The sequence below is a fragment of the Carettochelys insculpta genome, chromosome 3 (genome assembly GCF_033958435.1).
Source record: "Carettochelys insculpta isolate YL-2023 chromosome 3, ASM3395843v1, whole genome shotgun sequence".
Classification (NCBI taxonomy): domain Eukaryota; kingdom Metazoa; phylum Chordata; order Testudines; family Carettochelyidae; genus Carettochelys; species Carettochelys insculpta.
Window position 1 is genome coordinate 63,343,707 of NC_134139.1, and position 21,365 is coordinate 63,365,071.

General features: G+C 46.1%; 1 protein-coding gene across 1 annotated transcript in view; it reads right to left on the reverse strand.

Annotated features, from left to right (window-relative positions):
* Window positions 1–21,365, reverse strand: part of VASH2 (vasohibin 2) — a 66,724-nt gene that overhangs the window by 21,233 nt on the left and 24,126 nt on the right. Inside the window, exon 4 of the mRNA XM_074988614.1 lies at window positions 12,226–12,300. Coding sequence (XP_074844715.1) covers window positions 12,226–12,300 — 75 coding nt within the window. The remainder of the gene's footprint in view (window positions 1–12,225; window positions 12,301–21,365) is intronic.

The window sequence follows — 21,365 nt, forward strand, 5'->3', positions numbered from 1 at the left end:
CAAGCTTGTAAGGCAAATATTGTTACCATTCTAAGAACTGTCCCCTGGCCTCTTCTACCCCAGGGGCTCAGACTCTATTACAAAATGATCATTTTCTCCCACTGTGCTCCTGAAAGGGAGGGGTTACAATACACATTTTACTACCGGGTGGATGAGACACAGGACGTTTGTGTCACTTAGCTCCAGGTCATGCACCAAGTCAACAACAGAGCCAGGCAGGGGCCTGACTCCAAGGGCCCTGACCATGCCAGTAAAAAAGGCAAAGATCAGGATGCAGGAAAACCAGCACTCGTCAGCATTCCCTCCTCCCTCTAATGCCAATGCAGAGTGTCTCAGTATTGCACTCCAAAGAACATTCCTCTGATTCCAGCTTAGAGCTGGCTGCTGCTCATAGTTTTGATATGTGGGTTTTCCCATTTCCAGAGCCCTCAGATACCATGAAAGTTCCCACTCCACAGGTCCTTTTTTTTTTTATTTTTCCAGTTTATAAACTTACCTGGCACTGGTGGTCAGTTGAAAGGTAAGTGTTTTTGTCATCAGATAGCCCATTAAATGCATGAAACAAGAAGAGCTATATTAAAGAAGGGATCCAGTCCAGACACTGGCATAAAGAGATGACCAAGATTAGCTATCTTTCCACCTGACTTTGCTGGGATGACCAACCCTTCCAAATACCTCTCAAGAAGTCCCCAGAAGAGAGAGACTGTTTCCAGTTCCACTGACCTAAGCTCCCGTCCCTCAAGGCCATGACCCTCCCTGAAGAAAAGCATGCACCACATCCATGTCACACCCCTGTGCTCCTCCCTACCATAGCCAGCTGGTTACCCCAGAATCCTCAGCTGCTCTAGTACCATAAAAGGGCTTGAGCAGAGGCTGGGATCTGGCTCCTCAGCTGCCTTAAGCTGCTCTGCCAGTGGGATCTTCGACCACATAAGGCTTCTAACCCTTCTCTGTGGTGGAGAGAGGGGACGTGTCTATGGGAAATGTAGTGTTGTTGGAGTATCCTTACGCCCCACTGAACTCTGGTGGCTGGAACAGCCCTAGAGCAGCTGGAAGAAGTGAGCGAAGCCCTCAGCCCCTAGAGAAGTCTTCTAAGTTACACTGGGGAGGAGAGGAAGATTAGAGGAATAGTCCTAGTACAGATCAGCCCAGGAACCAGAGGGACAAAGATGGTTTAAGACTATCCCCAGGTACTCTCACCCCCACTGCCCTGACTGCAGCTCAAGATCCAGGCCAAAATCTCAATCAGTACAAAAAAACAAGGGGTGGCCCAACAAGGAAAATGTTACAAACACAATTTCTGATCCTAGGATCTTCAGCATTCTCCCCCTGCCCTGCCCTGCCCTGCCCTGCCAAATTCTTTAGCACAAACACAACAATAGGCATTATATAGTTGAAATGGCACAGGATGTGAGTCTGAAAATTCCCGCCGGCTTCCTCCCCCCAGTTCTGCATACCAAGAGTGCCTGGCAGCTGCTTAGCAACTGAAGAACAAAAAATGCTTTCTCAGCATAAAAAAAGATCAGGGTCCTGATTCTGATCTCCCTGGAACTGACTATAGACCTCTGGCAATATAACTCCCCTGAAATCAATGGAGTTACTCCTGATATACAGCAGCATGAATTCAAATTGAGCTACTAGTTCCTAAAACCGCATGAATAAGAATATCCAGTGCTCCTTACATGTCCTCCAACCCCTTTTCTCAAGGTGGTTTCCTATAGTTGGCATTTGACCAGTCCCCCTTTGTGAGACCACCACCATTGTTTCCTATTCTTAGGCTGTCAGCATGACTATGCTTTGGAATCCCTGAAATTCACTAAAAAAGATTCCAGAATCATCTAGATCCAGAGGTCTAAAGTCAAAATCCCAAAGGTTAAATTGTTTTGATGGCTTTGTCCAGCTCCCCAAAACAATCCGCTAGATCCTCTCTTGGTCAGCACAGTCCCATTGACATTAACAGAGCTTTGTCAATTTACACTAAGCTATATCCTTCCTCCACCACAAGGGACCAAATGAACTCCTTACTCTCTGGTAAGAGCAACTCTACATGTGACAAAGGCTTTCCTGCTGTGTAACTTCCTAACCATGGAAAAGACCTGGAGCCAATAAACCCAGAGTCACACCACTGAATCAGAGGCTTAAACATGAAATCCAGCACATTGAAAAAGGCACATTTTTGAGCAAGAAAAAAAATTAAAGCTCTGAGCACCAAACTCAAGAATTTCATACAGAGAGAACACTTTAAAAGAAGGAGAGACAAACATAGCGAGACTGGCAGGTCTATAACTTCTGTGCACTAATGGACTCTCCACAAAAAGCAACATTCATTTCTTGCAACACAAAATACAAGACCAAACTTGCATACTAGATCATTAAGAAGCCTAGAAATCCAGTGCAATCCATAGTACAACTGGATAAACCACAACTGTCTATGCACCCCTCCATCCATCTGCTACAAGCAGATTACAGTAAACAAAACACAGATTCTGATCTTAGCTATGCTAGTGTAAATCAGGAGACTCTCCATTGCATTCAGCGTGTCTTATCTGTCAACTCAATTTCATCAGTGAAATCAGGAGTAACCCACGGAAGTCAATGAAAATAAATAAGTGTTAATCCAGTGAGAGATCGGAATCAGGCCCAATGCAGTTACACCCACTGAAACAGTGTGCTGACACCTGTTGCACTGAAAATGCGACCTCATTCTTCTAGTAACAGAATGCAACATTCTGTACATGATGGGATCAGGTTGCCATCAATTTTCTTCTATGGACATTCTCTTTAAGGCCTATTGTATTTATTAGCCTATGTAACTGACTAGACAAATGCCTTTTGTTAGCACCTGTTAAATTTTCAAGTGTTGTGCTGATCTGCCACAGCTGTTCCCATCATTATAAAAAAGGGATTTTCACCCTGGTTCACTCTGTGCAGCTCTCTGCTAAGCCCACACAAAGCCTCCCTGCCCATACGTGCACATTCTACCATAAGGTCTCAGGAGTTGCAACTTAATTGCATTAAACTGTAAGTAGGAGTAAAAGCCTTTGGAGGAAAGAAATAGGTGATGGCAAGTAACGCTATCACAGAAACAACTGCTGTGAAAATTAACATTTAGGTGCATCACGCACCTGCTAGGTGACAAGTCAAGGAGCATCTCCACCAGAGATTAAATGAACCACACAGCAAATTGGTTATAAAGGCAGGCTGGATCTTTCCTTCTCTCTGGGGAGCATCATCCCCTTTGTATTCTTTCCTTTCCCCGCAAGTAGAGTTGTGCTGTAGCCAACAGAAGGCCCCAGCACGGCACTACTCCTCTCAGAGGCCCATCTTTGAGAGGTACGGCTCTGACTGCAGGACTGGAAATCAGGAATTCAGTTCTGTGACACAACCCAGAAGTGGAAAGAGAAAAGTGCCCCCCGCCCCCCTCCAGAATCCAGGCTACTGCAGAGGCCAGAACAGCTCTGGTTATAAATCAGAGCCACCTCCCCAGAGCACTCAGGTATGTTGCTCTCCCAACCTGCTTCCTCTTCCCCTGACACGTCCCCTACTCCAGGGGCCATGGAAACTTAAACTTTCAAGTGTTATACTGAATTTTTTTTATTATTTTTTTTTTTTTTTACAATGATGGAACAGTTGTGGCAGATCAGCACAACACTTAAAAGTTTAACAGGTTTCCATGCGTGGGAGACTCCCTGGCATAGTTGTCAGCCTATGCAACTCCTATGCCATAGGAATTTTCCCTTCTCCATTTACAGTTTCTTATTTGTCCCTATAGTGTCACCATATGTCTGCTCGTGCAGTTCCAGCAACGTTATGTATGCCATTGTGTGCCAACAATGCCCTGCTACTATGTACCTTGGACAGACTGAGCAAAACCTTTGCCAAAGAATAAATGGACACAGAGCAGACATCAAGAAACTCAATACACATAAGCAGTCAGTGAACACTTCAATGGAGTGGGCCATTCTGTTAAAGACCTGAGAATTTGTGTCCTAGAGCACAGAGACTTTAAACTAAAACAGATTGCAGTGAGAAATTTGTCAATTATCAGAGGGGTAGCCGAGTTAGTCTGTATCCAATTTGGAATTGGAATTCATATTCAAATTTGACACTTTAACACGTGGTATGAACAGAGACATCAATTATCTCACGCATTACCAGGACAGCTTCCCTTCCTTTGACACTCATAATTATCTTGGCAGGACAATTAAGATCCCCCTTCCTCCCAGCCCCCTCCTTCAGTCCTATTTGATTTGTCAGTTTTTATTCTATTTTTTTTTTTGGTCCTCTGTACTTATAAATGTCAGTCTTTATTAGAAATGAGATTGATCTGATGAAGTGGGCCTGTCCCATGAAAGCTCATCACCAAATAAATCATTTTGTTAGTCTTTGAAATGCTACATTTCTGCTGCTTTATTCTGTTGCAGTGCAGACTAACACGGCTACCTCTCTGATACTACTTTAAAATGAATTTATTTATAGTTAAGTCTCCTTTGCTCTAATGGTAGCAAACAACAGAGATGAACCCAAATGCCTGCTCTGAACATCCACTCCTACCCTGACTGATGGGAGAGTTTAGATCCAGATCCAGACCCAACTTCATAATCTGGGTTTTTCTCTGAAACTGAGCTGAATTAGAATACAAAATTGGACACTGAAAATTGGGGGCTTGCCTCCCATGCTGGTGTAAATGAGGAATATCACCACTGAGATCAATAGAATCATGTTGGTTTATATCAGTGTGAGATTTGGCTTGAGGATATCTGACATTGGCACTTGTGTCTATCTAGGGTGAACAGATAGCCAGTGTGAAAAAACCAGGACCCTTTTTTTCATGGGGGCGGGGATGGGGAATGTGCATATAAGACAAAGCCCCTAATATCAGGACATCTGATCACAGTCTAAGTCTGTCTAAAAGCAGCTCATGGACATTGCATTCCTAACCCCACACTTCATTGTCAATGGAAGGCAAGATAATTTCACCAACAGCATGTCATGGCTTTGAAGTTAGACAGAAGCACTCACTCAGGCTGCCAGATCTCAGGCCGCTGTAAGTCAAAACTCCGGGAGTCACATACTTGTTTTCACTCATTTGTAGTAGCAACAGCACCATTACTGTTTTTATCAACACTCCCATGCACCACTGATGCAACAAAAGCTTGAAAAGTCAGAATTGGGACACAATGCCGTATTCACAAGTGTCCTATCAGCAATAAAGTCTTCCCTCCCTACCACCACCAGTGATTACCCTGAAACATATCAAGAGCTGTTGCAGGCCAGAAAGGAGACTATAAACTACCCTCCTTGACATACCTTATTTATTCTCCAGCCCCGACTTCCAGATCAATTCTCTGTTTGTCAATTTCAACATGCTTTTTACAAGTCTCAGCACTGTGTGCTCAACTCCACTGTCAAAATCAAGCTGTGTTTCTAGGCCACATACATGAAAAATGAAGTTTCTGGAATGGGCACTTGCAGCTGGCAATATCCACGTGACAGCTGCTGGCTTCCAACGGGTAGAAGAGCTCAATTCACTACCCGAAACAAATCTACACAGAGCCAAGAATACACAGGACATAGGACTGGGCCAAGGCATGTAAGGCCTTTACCAGTTTGTGCCCAGGCCAATGCCTGTTGACTCTGATGGGAGTCTGGATTTAATAAAGATTAAGACACAAACTGTCCCTTGGCAGAGAGGGAAACAAACACCTGGCACCTCCTATGGAGAAAGAGGTGCGCAGACAGGACTGCTGCCTTCAGTGAATCTCACATCTCTGTTGCTTGGACTTTCAGGAAGCTCCTCCACCAGACATCTGCAGAGGCTGAGTCAGAGCTGTGGGAGAGGACTGCTCTCCACAGCTTTATTTCTCTCAGCTTGCTGGACTGAACTACTGGCACTATCATTATTAACTTCAGCACTTTCCCCTTTTACGGAGTGCAGCCCTCCCTCCAGCCAGGAGCAGCTGCAGAGCCAGCAGGAATTCTAGTCTGGAGCTGACGGATAGAAATTGAAGGAGTCCCTGGAGAAATAATGGAGATATGCCAAAACCACTGTATAGCTGCAGGTTTTGAGAACCAAATGACACATCCTGCCAAAGGTATGTCTGGATGTCAGTTCCCTGCATGGGATTTTTCTTGGGTAAGGACTTGAGAATCTGCACCATGGAGAAGAGACAACAGACAGCAATAGTGAACTGACCTGTTCTGACCTTAACCATGCTAAGGTAACAGCTGGCTTCAAAGTACTGTTACAGTCAATTGGATGAGAGATGCTCTGTGAGTTAGATTCACTTTATTGAAGGGCCAGGATTTTCCTGCTGACTACGAAGGAACTGCACAATGCAGTAGCTTCTGTAGAGACAAACTTCCTTAGAGTCTGTTTCAAGAAAAAGGCCCAGCTGTGAAGTTCAGACCTAGACGTGAGTTTCTCTCAAGGTCTGGGATACATTCAATTCTTGGGTGTGGGTTCAACCCAGTGTAAAAATAGGGTTCAAGGCACCAGCTCCCCATCCAAGTTCCAGAACAATAGTAGTGGAAGGTGTGAATTGCCACCATTCGGCCCAAGCGTTAGCTCTAGAAACAAAGGACAACAGTTTAAATGCCAATGTTGTTAATTATCAGAAGGGTAGCCATGTTAGTTCGTATTCACAAAAACAGGAAGTCCTGTGGCATCTTATAGATGAACAGATTTTTGTGGAGCATAAGCTTTCATGGGCAAAGACCACATGTACAGGGATCTGATGAAGTGGGTCTTTGGCCACGAAAGCTTATGCTCCAAAAAAAAAATAAATACAAACCTATTAGTCAATATTGTTAATTATTTCACTGATGGTGATTGTATCAGAAAGATCCAGAGAAGTTTACTTATCTCAGACAAATTATCTCCTGCACCTTCTCAGGGGCCAAAAGCCATAACTGCTCTTTCATCAGACGCCACAACATCCAGATTTGCTCCTATATGCAGTTATGTATTTTGAGTACAAAAATCTATAGCCTATTGAATGAAAACTGAAACAGCACAGAGAGGATCATATTGAATTTACTCTCAGGTAACTAGCAAGCCTTTGCTGTACTCATTGTGCTGTTCAATGTCACAATTAGTTCCTTAAATCCTCCATTATTTTCATGCATCTCCAGCCAGCCAGTAGCTTGCAGGCCAGGGGAGGGGAGCCTAAGGCCCCTGGAATGCTCAGTGCGGTGGAGGAGGAGACGTCACAAGGCTCTGCGCACACAGTCAGCTAGAAAAGCGAAGGGGATAAAGAGCAGACAGAATGGGAAGCACCTTTATTTAGGTCGACAGGAGTGTGGCAGCTAACTTGGAACAAGAAGGCAAAGGGGGGATATAAACTTCACACCCTTGACACACGTGTCAGATAAGGCTTAAGGCAGCAAACGTGGATTAGCTACTTGCAAAAGCATCGTGAAACTGCTGACAACATCAGAGACACAGAGGGCCTCCCAGGGCCAGCTGTATGCAAACAGAGATGCCCCAAGCAATAAAACATGGATTCAGATCCAAGTACCCCCCGCATCCAATGATCTGGTCGAGCTTATTACTGGAGCAGCCAGCTACGACATTTACATCTGGATCTGATCTTCTCCAAGAGCTTAGATTCAGAGTTCTGTCTCAATCCTCACTAATGATACCCATTGTGTATGACAGCTCTGACTCCCAAGGAATACAGGCAGGGCTTGACATTGGGAAAGAGGAGAAAGTTGCTGGGCCTCTCCTCTCACACCTGCCTTGCCAAAGTTGCTTTTCCCGGAGTACCAACCTCCAGCATTCAGTTCAAATTAGAGAGACTTCCAGGAGACTGCAGTTGCACAGATGGCCTTTGTAAAGATTCATTTATTATTAGTTGCCCAAGTGGATAGAGCTATCAAGTCAAAAGCTTCCAACATTCCAGCTGTCCTGCAGTATGAGTGTATCTTCCTTACAGAACTCATTGATAAAATCAATAGAGGTCACCCTGCAGGCAAGGAAACCCTTTGCAGGAGAATCGGAAATGCCAGGATCTAGGATGGTAGCTGTGGTAGGTGTCTTGCAAAGTGGTTTCCATTAATCAAATACACAGAAGGGACAATAAGCCATTAAATCTGCTCAATTCTCACCTACCTACTGTGGTTCTATGCTGGTCTCTTTTTCCCATTCAGCTGATTTGCTCTGCCATTGTACGTAATGGGCCAGATCATCAATTGGTGTAAATGGGAATAGGTGTTTTGAAGTCAATGAGTGTATAAGCCAATTTATTCCAATTCAGGATCTCATCGTCTGAACTGCACAAAACATCTTCTGACAGTACGTACAGGTGACCTCCTCCCACCCCTGCCCTCATGACTTTTTTTTTTTTTTACTGACACCTGTTTTAAAAAATGGAATTTGTGGTGGAAAAGGTTCCCATGGCACTTGGTTAGCTTCAATTCCTTCGCCATTATTCCCCTGACTAGAATTAGCTCTAATGCTTTCTCGCAATGGATGTGGTGGAAGTTCTACTGTATGATGGATTTAAACCAGGACTGCCCAAATTCACAGAGAACATATTGGAGGAAACATTCCTGCCAGGGCTGATGCAGTGAGGCCAGGGAAGCAGATAGTTGGAAGAGTTCAAATAAGTAGGTAGGCTTGTTCGATAGATGCATAGTCACAGAGAACTATGTATGTTCTTCCCAGCTCTGTTTGCTGGGAATCTTGAAGTTATGGACATGGGAGAGCTTCTGCTAAGCACAGCCATTCTCTCTCTATGTGCAGGCACTGCAGCACCAGTATCTACCCCCTCACCATGCCCGAATGCTTTGAGATACGTCTAGTATGAAAGGAAGTTATATAAAACCTAATTCTACATGAAGAAGGATTATGCAAGTGGTTAAGAAAAAAAAGTCTCAGTAGGAGCTGATGGCATAAGCTGACAAGCAGCCTGATTAAGCGATGTCTCACTGATCTGCTCGGCACTAGGAGGGCTCAGCTCAAAGGCTCCCATGGGGGACTGCCGTGTTGGTCTATGCCCTTTCTGGTATCCAAGCAATGGTGAAGCTTGTCAGCACACAGAAGTTACCATAACCAGTATCTTATTTCTACAGACAGAAAAGGGAGCTGGCGGGCAACACATGCATGGTTCAGACATGTTCAAAAAAAGATCATCTTGACGTTTGGGGGAGGAACATGGGGAGAGAGGAGAGAATGATAAATAATGTCACGTAACTGGAAACAAAGCCAGACGCCCACACTCGCCACTGCCTATGTAGAGAGGAGAGTGTCTAGGACCAAAAACATCCATAGGCTGTGACAAAAGAGCTACACCAGCAGCCTGATCTAAGACCCAACAAAGTCCATGAAAAAAAAAAAAGACTCCCACTGATGTCAGTGGACTTTGGATCAGGTCTCCAATGCTTGACAAGCCAGGATCTCCAACACTCCCCCCCCCGCCCCCGCCCCAACCCTTTACAGGAATGGATTCCCAGCCATAGGTGCTGACTCGGTGGGTGCTCTAGGGCTGGCGCACCATGGGGTAAAGATAGTGGGTGCTTGGCAACCACAGGCAGGCCCCTCTTCCCTTTCACCCCCACCAGCAGCAGCGGTGGAGAGCTGGCCAGGGGGTGTGGGGGGAGGCTGTAGCTGCAGCCAGATCCGATGCTCTAGGGAGCCAGTGGGTGACATGGTTGCAGTCAGCCCCAGACTGCCTTCTCCAGCCTCTGCCACCCACAAGGGCAGGCTACGGGAGGGACTCTGGGGGCCTCCTACACAGCACGGGCAGTGCCAGGTGAGGCAGTTTGGGAAGGCATTGCCTTCCCCACAACTACAACACCCGCCGCCCATGCCTCCTTCCTTTTCCCCCACCCCTCCCACCACCACCAGCCAACAGAAGTTTTTCTACCAGGCCTAGCAGCAGCATAGTTAAGTGACATGATCATAGCAGTTTGCATGCGCACAAGTATATTCCCATATGTTTGTGGGTATGTACGTAGCAGGACAGCACACAACCATAACCCCATGATTATGGGCATTGCAGATCATCATTTTTGTTCCTAGAGTCAGTCTTTAGCCCTCGCACCTGACACCACAAGTGTGTGCACGATCCCCAGACCTGCACAGTCCCTGCACTAGTGGCTGTCCTGGTGATTTTTGGAGTGGGGGAGTTTTATGCCTAGGGATCCTCTCTCTACATCTATGGAGCCAAAACATCATGAAAACCTACCTTTCCTCAAACCTCTATCAGCCAGAAAATGAATTACGACGATATGATCAAAAATATGGTATTTTTGTCCCACACATGGTTCCCCGAAACTTTAATAACAGTCCACGGAAACCCAAGACAGTCCCCTTCCCGCCCCCATTTCCAACCGTCTGGAAAGGATGCTCACCTCCAAGAGGGTAGAAACCATCAGTGGAAAAGTAACAAGAATCTGCAGGCCTGATTCTGAATTTTCCTGTACATGTAAATTCAAGTCAGTGGACGTAAGTGGGTATAAAGCTGGCACAAATGAGAGCATGAATCCAGTGTCTCTTTTCCCTTTTCTATCATTTTAACCAAGCACAAATCATTGCAGACTTGAGGGGCCACTCATGAGCTGAAATACAATTTTCAGAACCATTCATTGTAATGTGGGCCTGACTGGCCCAAGTCACTAGCCAGGCAAAGTCAGCTCCATCCGGAGGAGCAGGCTGGTAGTGCTTCTTTTCAGACGTAGCACCATTTTAAAAGATGTCTTTGTAAATGAAGATAAAGTTGTAAAGATTCTGGTCCAGAATCTGTTCCCAGTTTCATTGCAGCTATTTGGGTGTGACTGGAAGTGGCCTTTACTCACACAGTTCACATGGAAGGTGGTAGATGAAGCTTTCATTTTGGTGTCAGGGAAGGTGGACAGGAGAGGAAAAGGTGATGGAATCAGTATTTCAGATGCCATGAAAGCAGGGCCGTACAAGGGTGGGGGTCTAAGGCAACCCCCCAGTTCCTCAGATGCAGGGTCCCAGGCAACCCCTCCTGTGCCACAAGCCCCACCCCTTCCCACACTCCACCCTCACCCTGACCTCTGGCCTCCTCCCTGACCAGCCTGGCTGCGGATCACCTGGGGCAGGGGACAGGCAGCGGCAGCAGCGGCCGCCACAGAGGATTGCTTCCCCGTGGCCTCCCTCCCCTCCCCGACCTCACCACATGGCACTCCACTGGCCCACTGAACCTCGCTTCTCTATGGGTGACTGGAGGCCTCCCAGGCACCCCCCAGAGAAGCGGGGCACAGCACGCCAGGAGGGCGTGGCCCACTGCCACATGGTGAGTTCGGGGAGGGGAGAGAGGCCACGGGGAGGTGATCCCCAGTGGATGGTGCTGCTGACGCCACCTACCCTCTGCCCCAGGCAATCCTCTCCGTCCCATCCATGGGATGGTTGGGGCAGCTGCCACAGGCCCCCAAAAGCAAAGAGCTTGGGACAGCCACCCCACTTTGTCCTATGGATGGCAGGGCTCTGCATGAAACAGTTCTGGAGAAGGCAAGAGATCTTACCTCAGCCTTTTGCATTTAGCGCCCTGAATCCTCTGCCACTGATCTTCCGTGGGAGCAGGATCAGAACGCACAGCAGCACACGTAACCCTGTCTCGTGCCACTTGGATATCTTAGGGCAAAGCCCCGAGACCAGTAGAGGAGGATTGGGAAGAAAGTGTCAGCCAGAAATTGAGCACCCTTTGCTTCTCTGGGTTTGATTAAGGACCAGAACGTGACTTTGCAGCAGTGGAAAGGTACAGCGAGGTTACAACATGCGCGTGTTTAGTTCTGTACACAGAGCAGTGACAGGGCGTAAGAGACAAATGGCACTGTGCGGGGCAGGTGTTACACAAGCCTAGATGGTCCAGACTTGAATTTCCAACTCAGTTAAGAGGCTGTTAACGAATTGCTCAGGATGGACATGAAAGGATTTAAGAGATGAGCTAGATAGCTGTTTATCTAGACATTTAGGGTCAGATCCTCCGATGATGTAAACAGATGTCAAAGTCAATGGAGCTGACTTTAATAGGCTTATGCAGATTTATACTATTGAAGATCAGGCCCTAAACATCTTGCTGAGTTTCTGATAAGGAGGATTCCCTTTTTCCCCATAAATCACTTAGACACAGAGCCCCTTTAACGCACCTTCAAGTGGGGTGGTCATACAGCTTCACTGAAGTGCAGATAAATTAACTAACATTGTTTTTAAGGGGTTACCCTTGTTGGAACAAACTGCACATGGAGAAAGGATACATCCCCAGGATAACTGCTTCAAGGCATTTGATAGGTAAGGATTCCCTGGTCATTTCTCTTGCAGTCTCCATTAACCTAGGACAGAAAAAACTTTCAGTCGTTTTGGTCAAAATAGTCAAAAAAAATTACGAATAAAGGGACCAAATCCCTCAGGTCTTATTGGTTCCAGTTCTCCTCTCATATCACACTGGCGTGGACTGAGTCCTACACAAGCACTCCTAGTTCACAAGGGATTGGGATAAAAGCAAACCTTAATCTACAGGTAGCCAGGACTGAATGGCAGCAGATATATTGGAAAACACAGATGTCTCAGAAGGGTCACCTTTAAGTAACTGCTTTTGATATTTCCCTTGTTTTTCCCTGTTTCCCTCTCCGTCATACTGTTCAGTGTGCCATGCACCCATGGCAACGAATGAGGTGACTCACGGGGAAGGACCTACCCAGTGTGGGTAAGGGCAACAGAATCTGAGCTTTAGACTAGTCTCTCCGGAGAAGGAGCTGTATCTCAGGGTACAGGGGATGCTACTGTAATACAAATTACCAACCTTAACAGAAGCCATTATTATTTCTATACCACCAGAGCTATGTGTGACATTTTGATTTAAAAACCAGTGCCAGTGATACATTATTAACAACAAGAAAACAGCACTGCTTTGCTCAGGAAATGATGGAACGCTGTCAAGTAAGCATTGCATCTCCTGCTGCAGGGTCATCTAACTCACACCGTGCAGTCCCCGCCGACACGTGCTGCAGGCTGCAGCTTGCGCCGTTCACAAAGTCTCCTCTTCAGGGATTAGGATTCCTAAAGGAAGAGCTACAGCAGATCCCCCATGTCTCAGGCTGGCTGGAGCTTGCACAAATAACCCCACGTATATGCACGTTCTAAAGCCTCCCCCGACTCGACAGCCCCAAATCCTCTTTCAGAACAAGAGCCTAGCAGCTGGGCTGTTTGCTAGGCAGTTCTCAGGGGAAGGAGGGGGCAGCCTCTGTCCTCTCTGTACTCTCTCCCAGGTCCCCAGGGGACAACTCCAGGCAGCGAGGCCCCATGAAGCTGAGCTCCAAGACCCCCTGGGCAGGTTCCACACACACTCAGCGCTTCTGCAACATCCAGGCCCCTCTGCCCCAGAGGAGGAGGTACAATTAGCCCCTTTCCGTACCAGTGCACTACACCTACACTGGAAACATCTGACCTCTGAGTTGTTGCTAACATGAATGAGACCACATGGCAGGACAACCCCTACGGTTGCCAACCCTCCTGCTTTCGCTGGGAGTCTCCCTGAATCACGCCGTAGCTCCCAGACAATACTGCAGCCAAATCAAGAGAGTTTTGGTGCTAACAGTCTGGCGCAGCTGTGGAGCTAAGGCAGCATCTCCCTTACCTGTCTTGGTGCCACTCCCAGAAATGGCCAGCACTGGCCCTGCAGCCCCTGGGGGGCATGGGAGGGAGTTTCCACGTGCTACCCCTTCCCTGAGCACCGACTCTGCAGCTCCCATTGGTCAGGAACTGTGGCCCCCCCCCACCCCCAGGATCTGCTGCCAGAAGGCTGTGCTGGTTGTTTCCAGGAGCAGCCCAAGGTGAACACCAAATCCCGACTCTTCCTGCACCTAAGCTCCTTCTCAGAGCCCTCACCATGAATTCCAATCCCCTGTCCCAGCTTAGATCCAAATACCCCTCACCCCTCTTGCACCCCAAGCCCAAGCGAGGGTGGAGGAGAGCAAAGCAATGAGGAGATGGAGTGAGTGGAGGTGAGGTCTTGGAGAAGAGGTCTGGCCTGAGGGGAGGGATGGAACAAGGGTCTTTGAGTTTCCAGGCTGTTCGCAACCCTACCACCACCCTGCAATACTCAGCTGTGTCACAGGTTGGAACCGAGTTCTGAGTAGTTCCTATTGAAATCCCAGCAGTGGGTTCTCCTACAAGGGCAGAATTAGGCCCTAAGGGTGCAAATTTTTTTCCAAAGCATCTTAAGAGTTTCCATTGGAAATGAACTGGGCACCATATCACCTCAGTGGCATTCTAAACCCCACCCTAAAAGTTGTACGCAAGCTGGACAGATATTTCTCCCCTCCTCTGCTTCTGCTCCCAGGACTGCCAGGCAACACTTCCCTGAGAGTGCTGGCAGCAGCCACCGAGAGTGGCTGAAGTTTAAGTCACTGACATCCTTCAGGGTACTAGTCCTGCAAGCTACCGCAGCAGGCACAGGAATCCCTCATTCCAAACAGCAGCACCTACTAACACACACTCCTATACATTCTAAACCTGCTCTGGCTCTTTGTGCAGAAGGGAGGTGATGGGATCAAAGAGCCCCCCTGTGCATATGGCAACCAGAGCACATAGCACCGGTCTGCAATCCTTACAGAGACCCCGCCATCACTTGGAGCAAACAATTCAGTTTCCGTGCAGATGAGAAAGTGCAGCTGACGCAGTACCATCAATCAATAGGTTATTGCTTTTCTGAGCATCCTGGAAGGATGGAGAGAAAAGTAAAGCAGGGAAGAGGACCAGAAGGGACCCACAACTAAACAGAGAATCATATTTATTAGTAGCTGAGAACCTCAAGTTTTGGGAGAAAGGTGGTATTTTGAAATTCTTCTTTAATTTCAGCCTTCTGCAGCCCAGCCCAGCACCACAGAAGAGATCCCAGCACCACAGAAGCCTTATCTTCAACATTATCTGGATTTGAATTCAAAAGGCTATTAAAGGTGCACCTGTCAAAACATCAGTGTCCTATTATTGCCTGCTCCTAACTTATGGGCTAACTCCTCTTCAAGCATGCCTGTTTTCTGAGCAGCAACTCAGTAAAGATGGCCTCAAGATTCCATGTTCGTTGTCTTTCTATTTCCAATTTGATTCCTGAGAAAAGTCATTGTTTTGTTTGCAAACTCAACCCAGACTGCATCAAATTCATTTGCAAACTCAACCTAGAAGATGAAAGTCAGGCTGGGTCCCGTCAGTAACAGAAATCCTGTCACCCTAACTCAGTAATGGTTCTGGCGGATGGCGCAGAACCGAAGAATTCTAGTCATTCTTTCAGTGCTAATCAGAATAACAAGCAGCATCATTGCATTTTAGCCAGGAGAGACTAAAACGCCTAGGACTTGGAGGGCACACAGAGAATATATCCGTCGGGCAGAAAGGTGGAACACATGTAGCTCTCCTCAAGCGCAGCAAGCTGCAAATATATCATAAAGCACTTTTAAATCAGAGTTTTGCAGACTTCTAAAGGGAGAAACAATATAGCCTTGAAATCTGGACATTTCAGCCACATGTCACAGCAAATGATCTCCTCTGGGCAGACACAGTATTTCTCCCCTGTGCTCCATGTAGTACTGAGCACGCTTACAATACAAAACCAGATACTAATGGGAGAGAAGTCAAATAAGATTAGACACTGCGTATGCCAAACCCACTGCTGCAGCCTCTCCAGATGACAGCATCAGGTCCCTTGTTGGCTGCTGTTATAAGCTAATTATCATCACCAGTTCCAGAAGCAGTCAGCATAGGATTAATATTAATGTCACCATAGCCGGCAAGCCTTTGCAGACCAACAGGCAAAAGCAAACTGCCAAATTAGCAGTGACTTCTCTGTCAGGGCAACATTGACGTTGTTTATTACTGTTACGAGTTACATTTAATGTATGGTCTGTTTATAATACATTATCTCATTGGCCTTGAACCACAGCTCTCCAAGATACTTAAAATCAGTACCTCTTCTGTTACAAAAGAGGAGCCAGCACTCAGCTGGCTCCCTGTACCCGCTGCCCAGCCAATCCTGTGGCTCGGGCTACCAAGATGCTGGTACTCAGTACTGGCAAGTAACAGCACAAAAAAAGCACTGCACAGAAGCCACTAAAACAAATTGAAATGTAACACAAGGCATTTTGCTGGCTCAGCAAAGACACATTCTGTCTATCAGCACACACTTCACATACTTTATTGGTCTGCTGTAGTCGGGCGACTACATATTGTTTTAGAACAGTGCTTGCTCTTCTGTTATTTGGGTAAGCAGTTTCCACCTGCCTGCTTCTGAAACATTTCTGTTTGGGTTTTTTTAAACACTTCTTTAATTATCTGTTATATACCCAGTCACAAAATTACTTATGGTCTTTCAGCAGCCCAGCCTCCATGCTAAAATTTCTCAAAGCCCTGGAAATCTCACTCAAGGAGTCTGTCTAGATGGGAGCTTTTGACAGGGTTGTAACTCAAATAAACTAGATTACCAGTTAACTCAAGTCAATTAACACAGTTGGTGCAGTCTAGATACTCTACAACCATTTGTTCTAGGAAACAAATGTTTGCTTCTTGGTATGGACCAGGCATGTCAAACTCAAAGCCTACCGAGGGCTGCACAAATGAAAACTGATAGCTTCCAGGACTACCAAAGAAAATATACGTCTATCGAAAAGTTGTAATTATTTATTATAGATTAAGTTTAGGTATATCTTATAATATTTTTTCAGGTCTTGCTTGAATATAGCACAATACTTTTAATTGCGAATTTAATACTTAATAAAATTATAAAACAATAAAATTAATATTCTTCAGTTATAAAATCTGAGAAAAGACACACCTAGCAATGAGGTACGAAAGAAACAGAAAACACTGATGATAAAAGCAGACCAGGGAGAAAAGCCAAATCAGAAAAGCCAAAACAGCTCAAAGGAAGAAGGGACAGATGGTTTTACAATGAGCATGCAAAGCCAGGTGTCGGGACGCCTACACTCTATGGCCAGCTCTGCACTCTCTCTGCTGCCAGTCTCATCATCTCTAAAAATGGGGATAACCTACCACACAGAAAAGTCATGAGTTACCAACATGAATGAATGGGCTTTGAGATTTATGACTGGAAGGAACAACAGCAGGAGTTAACTTAAAGAAGCTGTGTCTGAGGGGAATGGAGCTGTACGGATTCAGAGAACGAAGACTGGGGCTGAGAGAAACTTATCCAATCACCAGCTCACTGGTGGAATGCCCCTGATGTTAAGGGTGTACTTAAGTGGGAACATTTCCCTTATAGAGGGTTTGCTTTGTCAATCATTGTGACAAGGGTTGAATGATCCTTTGGCTGATTTTATGTAGTTCCCTGTCAACTTCGTACAGGGTGGGTACAACACAGTGAAACCCCTTCCTGGCCCCAAGAGCAGCCTCTCTCTCCATATGGAGGTTAGAGAGAGTCCCCTTTCCCGCACCCCCTTTCAGGGCACCATAGAACATATCACAATCCAACATTTTTTTCCAGCATACAGGAAGCAGGGAGAGAGGAAAAGGGCTGGGTGGGCTGGAGTGGCCCCATTAGGGGAAAGGCTGATGGGGAGAGACCAGGTCTAGATCTCACTGCTTCTGTGGCTACGGTCCAAAGCCCAGAAAGGAGATTTCCTTCCAGTTCCACCACAGGACAAACATTGCCAGCCCCTCCCCCTCTTGACTTCCTCCCCTCCAGTCTGCACTTCACCCCCTCCCCCCAATTTCTCTGCACATCCCCCTCAGACATGCGGGGGGTTATGCTGCAATCCCCCATTGCATTGTATTCTCCCCACTTTTGGATTCTTTGGGGCTTGGATTCCCCCCATGGCAGTGCAGGCCCCATTGCACCACCCCTGGCCCCTTGAGGCCTGCACTGCTCCCTAGTACAGTGCAGCCTTTATTATACCACCCCCTCAGGTCCCATGAGGCTTGCCCTGCACCCCCCATATCTCATCCCCATAGAACCCTGCCTCGTGCTCCTCTGCCCCTTGGCTCTGCCCCCTCCGGCCCCCTACCTGTAGCTGCCTCAGGCAGGTGTCCTCTCTGTCTTGGCCAATGTGGGTTTCAACGTCCCTCTCCTTAGAGCAGTCACACAGCCTTCTCTGGCACGCAGGAGCAGCAGGGGGCAGGACAAACACCAATCCCGTCTCCTCGAGCTGTCCATGTCCAGTGCATGTGTATTAAAAACACCCCCAGGCTCCCGGGCATTTTAATACACATGCACTGGACATGGACAGCCCAAGGAGCCAGGATTGGTGTTTGTCCCCACCCCTGCCCCTTGTGCATGCCAGAGAAGGGCATGTGACTGGGCAGGCCACACTTAGATGTTTTAATCAACATCTCGCCGTGGGCCGCAAAAAAATATATATATGAAAAATGGTTGGGCTGCATGCAGCACTCTGACTGCAAGTTTGACATGGCTGTTGGGCCATGTTTGTATCCTAGAATGAGACTGGAGATCTAGACTGGCATTAGTAATGGTGTTAATTGATTTCCACTCAGTCAAGTTAATGAACGTGCATTACGTTACAGCCAAAAACTGCCAGGGAAATTTTCAAAAGCACATAAGTGACATAGGCCTGGTCTTCACTTAAAAGTTTAATCAGTGTAACTATTTTCATTGCAGGCATGAAAGTCTTGTGCCTTTCTAACGCAGAAGGGGCCAAGCACTTTTGAAAAGGGGACTTAAGAATTTTTTAGAAGATTCTCTCTAGTCTAAATAATCTTCTCGGGGATCCAGCTGGTTGGCTCTCCTGTTAGCCACCAAAGAGTTATTCTTAACAGATAATTCATGTTTTCTTTCCTATGCTGAGCTCTGAATTTTTATGGCTCAGACTGATACTGATAAAAAATCTCTCCCGTGTCTAATCCCCCACTTCCATAACAATATACCAGAGCTATCTGAAGACACACTTCATGTGGATTTATTGATCTTCAATTTATACGTAGCTTCTTAACACATTTCAGCTCATCCATTGCTCTCTTGTGGGAGAAAAGCAACAGAATCTTCGTTTGGCCAGAGCCTTCCCAATACAGAAGAAGAATAAATAAAAATCAGCTTCCTAAGCACAAGACAGGGGCCCAGTGTGAAGGCACAGAGCGCACCCAAAGAAGTCAGTGGAAAAAGGATACACAGCACCCTGCAGGATCAAGCCCTATATGTACACTTGTTCATTCAGATGGACTTATCTATTTCCACATGACCAATATAATGGAAGAAATGAGCCTTTTACTAGCAACTCAGAGGGAGTCACTTAGCTCATACAGATTAATTTTACAGAAAGATGCTCACAGGCAAAGGGCTGCTGAACAACTCAGGGAAGTAACCCTTGAGAAACAGTCTTGTAGACACTAAACAGGTCCCTAAATGATCAAGATTCAAGTCCCAGCTCTGCTCCAAATGCCTAATGTAATGTTGGACAGATCACTTCATCAGCCCATGCCTCCATGTTCCATCTGTACAAAGGGAAATAATGCTTCCTTTCCAACACCCTTCGTCTTTCCTGTGCATTTTCATAACTGCCAAACAAAAACCATGTTTAATGACTATGAAAGTTACAGCAGGAAATACCCCACCTGCCAAAACCTTGACAGCATGTACCTATTAAGTTTAGGGGAAAGACTTGTACATTTTTTGCCCCTTTCAAGTCGCCTATAGCACCAATTCAGTAACACACTCTGTAAGGCTTTCCACTTACATCTCCTACAGATATTCCAACAGGACACCAGCCCCAGCTTTAGTCTTGCACTCTGACACAAGACCTTACCAGTTTGTTTCAATCACATCAGCAGACAAGCACAGCTGGCCAGCGTGCATTCAGGAAGGTATTCTGCCCTAACACTGTGGGAGAGGAGCAAATAAGTGAGTCACCCTCCTGAAAGCCATTGTGGTAGTGCCAAGGACTGGAGTTTGAGCTGGATTCTGTGCATGAAGTGACCCTGCACAAATGACTCTACTAACTTATTTAAAATATGGGAAATGGGGAGAGAAGGGTGTTCAGCAGCTCTTCCCTAGTCATCTTTTTGGTTGGGGTTCATGATTATTTAATCCTAATGACAGGGAACTGCATGGCAATTTATACCACCTTTAGAATAGAGGTATTTTACAGCCAATAACCGCAGAGCTAGGAACGGTTTCCCAACCAAGCCCCTATACAATCACTGTGATAGGTATGTGTACTGAAAGGGCCAGATCCTTAGCTGTGTAAATCCATGTAACTTCACTGATTTAAGTCAAGTTGTGGCGGTTTACACCACCCACACAACGTAGTGCATTACTGTACATTGTTTTGAGGTATTTTAAGTATTATTCCTGTTTCAAAGATGGCGAAACTGAAGCACGGTGGACGTTTTCAAAATTGGGTGCTTATAGTTAAGCTCCTAAATCCATATACAGGTTGAATCTCTCTAGTCCAGCACTCCCTCATCCAGCAACACCCGTAATCCAACACGATTTTAGTTAGCTGGATGAACACTTTGGGTGTGGCCAAGTTTCCTATGGTCCCATGAAGTTTGCTAACAGCCATCTGTCCTGGCTCTCAGTGTTCTGTCCTGTTATTTAGCTTTAATTTACCTCTAATTATCTTCTAAGAGCAGAGTAAACAATGGAAGTGTTGATAATGCTGCTAGACAATATTGTCCTCCTGTGGTTTGGCAAATTCTCTCATTCAGCACCAGTCAGGTCCCAAGGGTGCCAGATGAGAGATGTTCAACCTGTAAAAAGTACTGAAATGAGCACCCTGAATTTCACAGCTGCTGGGTACCCAACAACCGACATTTACTTAGTCAGCCACAGCCATCTCACAGGATGAACCTTTTGTATGTAAATATAATATTTCTTACAAATTGCAAATAGGCTGAATGAAGTGGATCAGTCTTCAAGCATGAACCATTAATGGAGATCAAAGAACACTAGCATGATTATAATAGCTCAAGATCTGAATGGTTAGCTGCCTCAATAGTTCTTATTGGACAATTGTCAGAATTGCCCTCCTCCTCTATATAAAGCAAGTTAGGGTAGCCAGAAAAAGGCCAGAGGATCAAATGGACCTCACAGGCCCTAAAGTACAGCTAACAGCTGATCAAATCTAGCCTATTACTGGTGAGCTGCAAAACAAGCAAGTTCTATTCATCTGTCAAAAAAGGGACCCGTATAAGCAAGGGTATTTGGGCTGAATTCACACTTTTTCATTAGTGATCTGATTTATTTGCAAATCAGATGCAGGCCACTACCACCAGCAAGCTGACACTAGTGGTCTGAATTGTATTCCACACACAACACAGTTTTATTTAATTCACCATAAATGAAGTTATTCACTGTCTTTATGAAGAGCCCTCTCAGGAATATAAAGACAAGATAAATTGAAATACTTCCAGCTTTTGTAAGAGATAGAGAAAA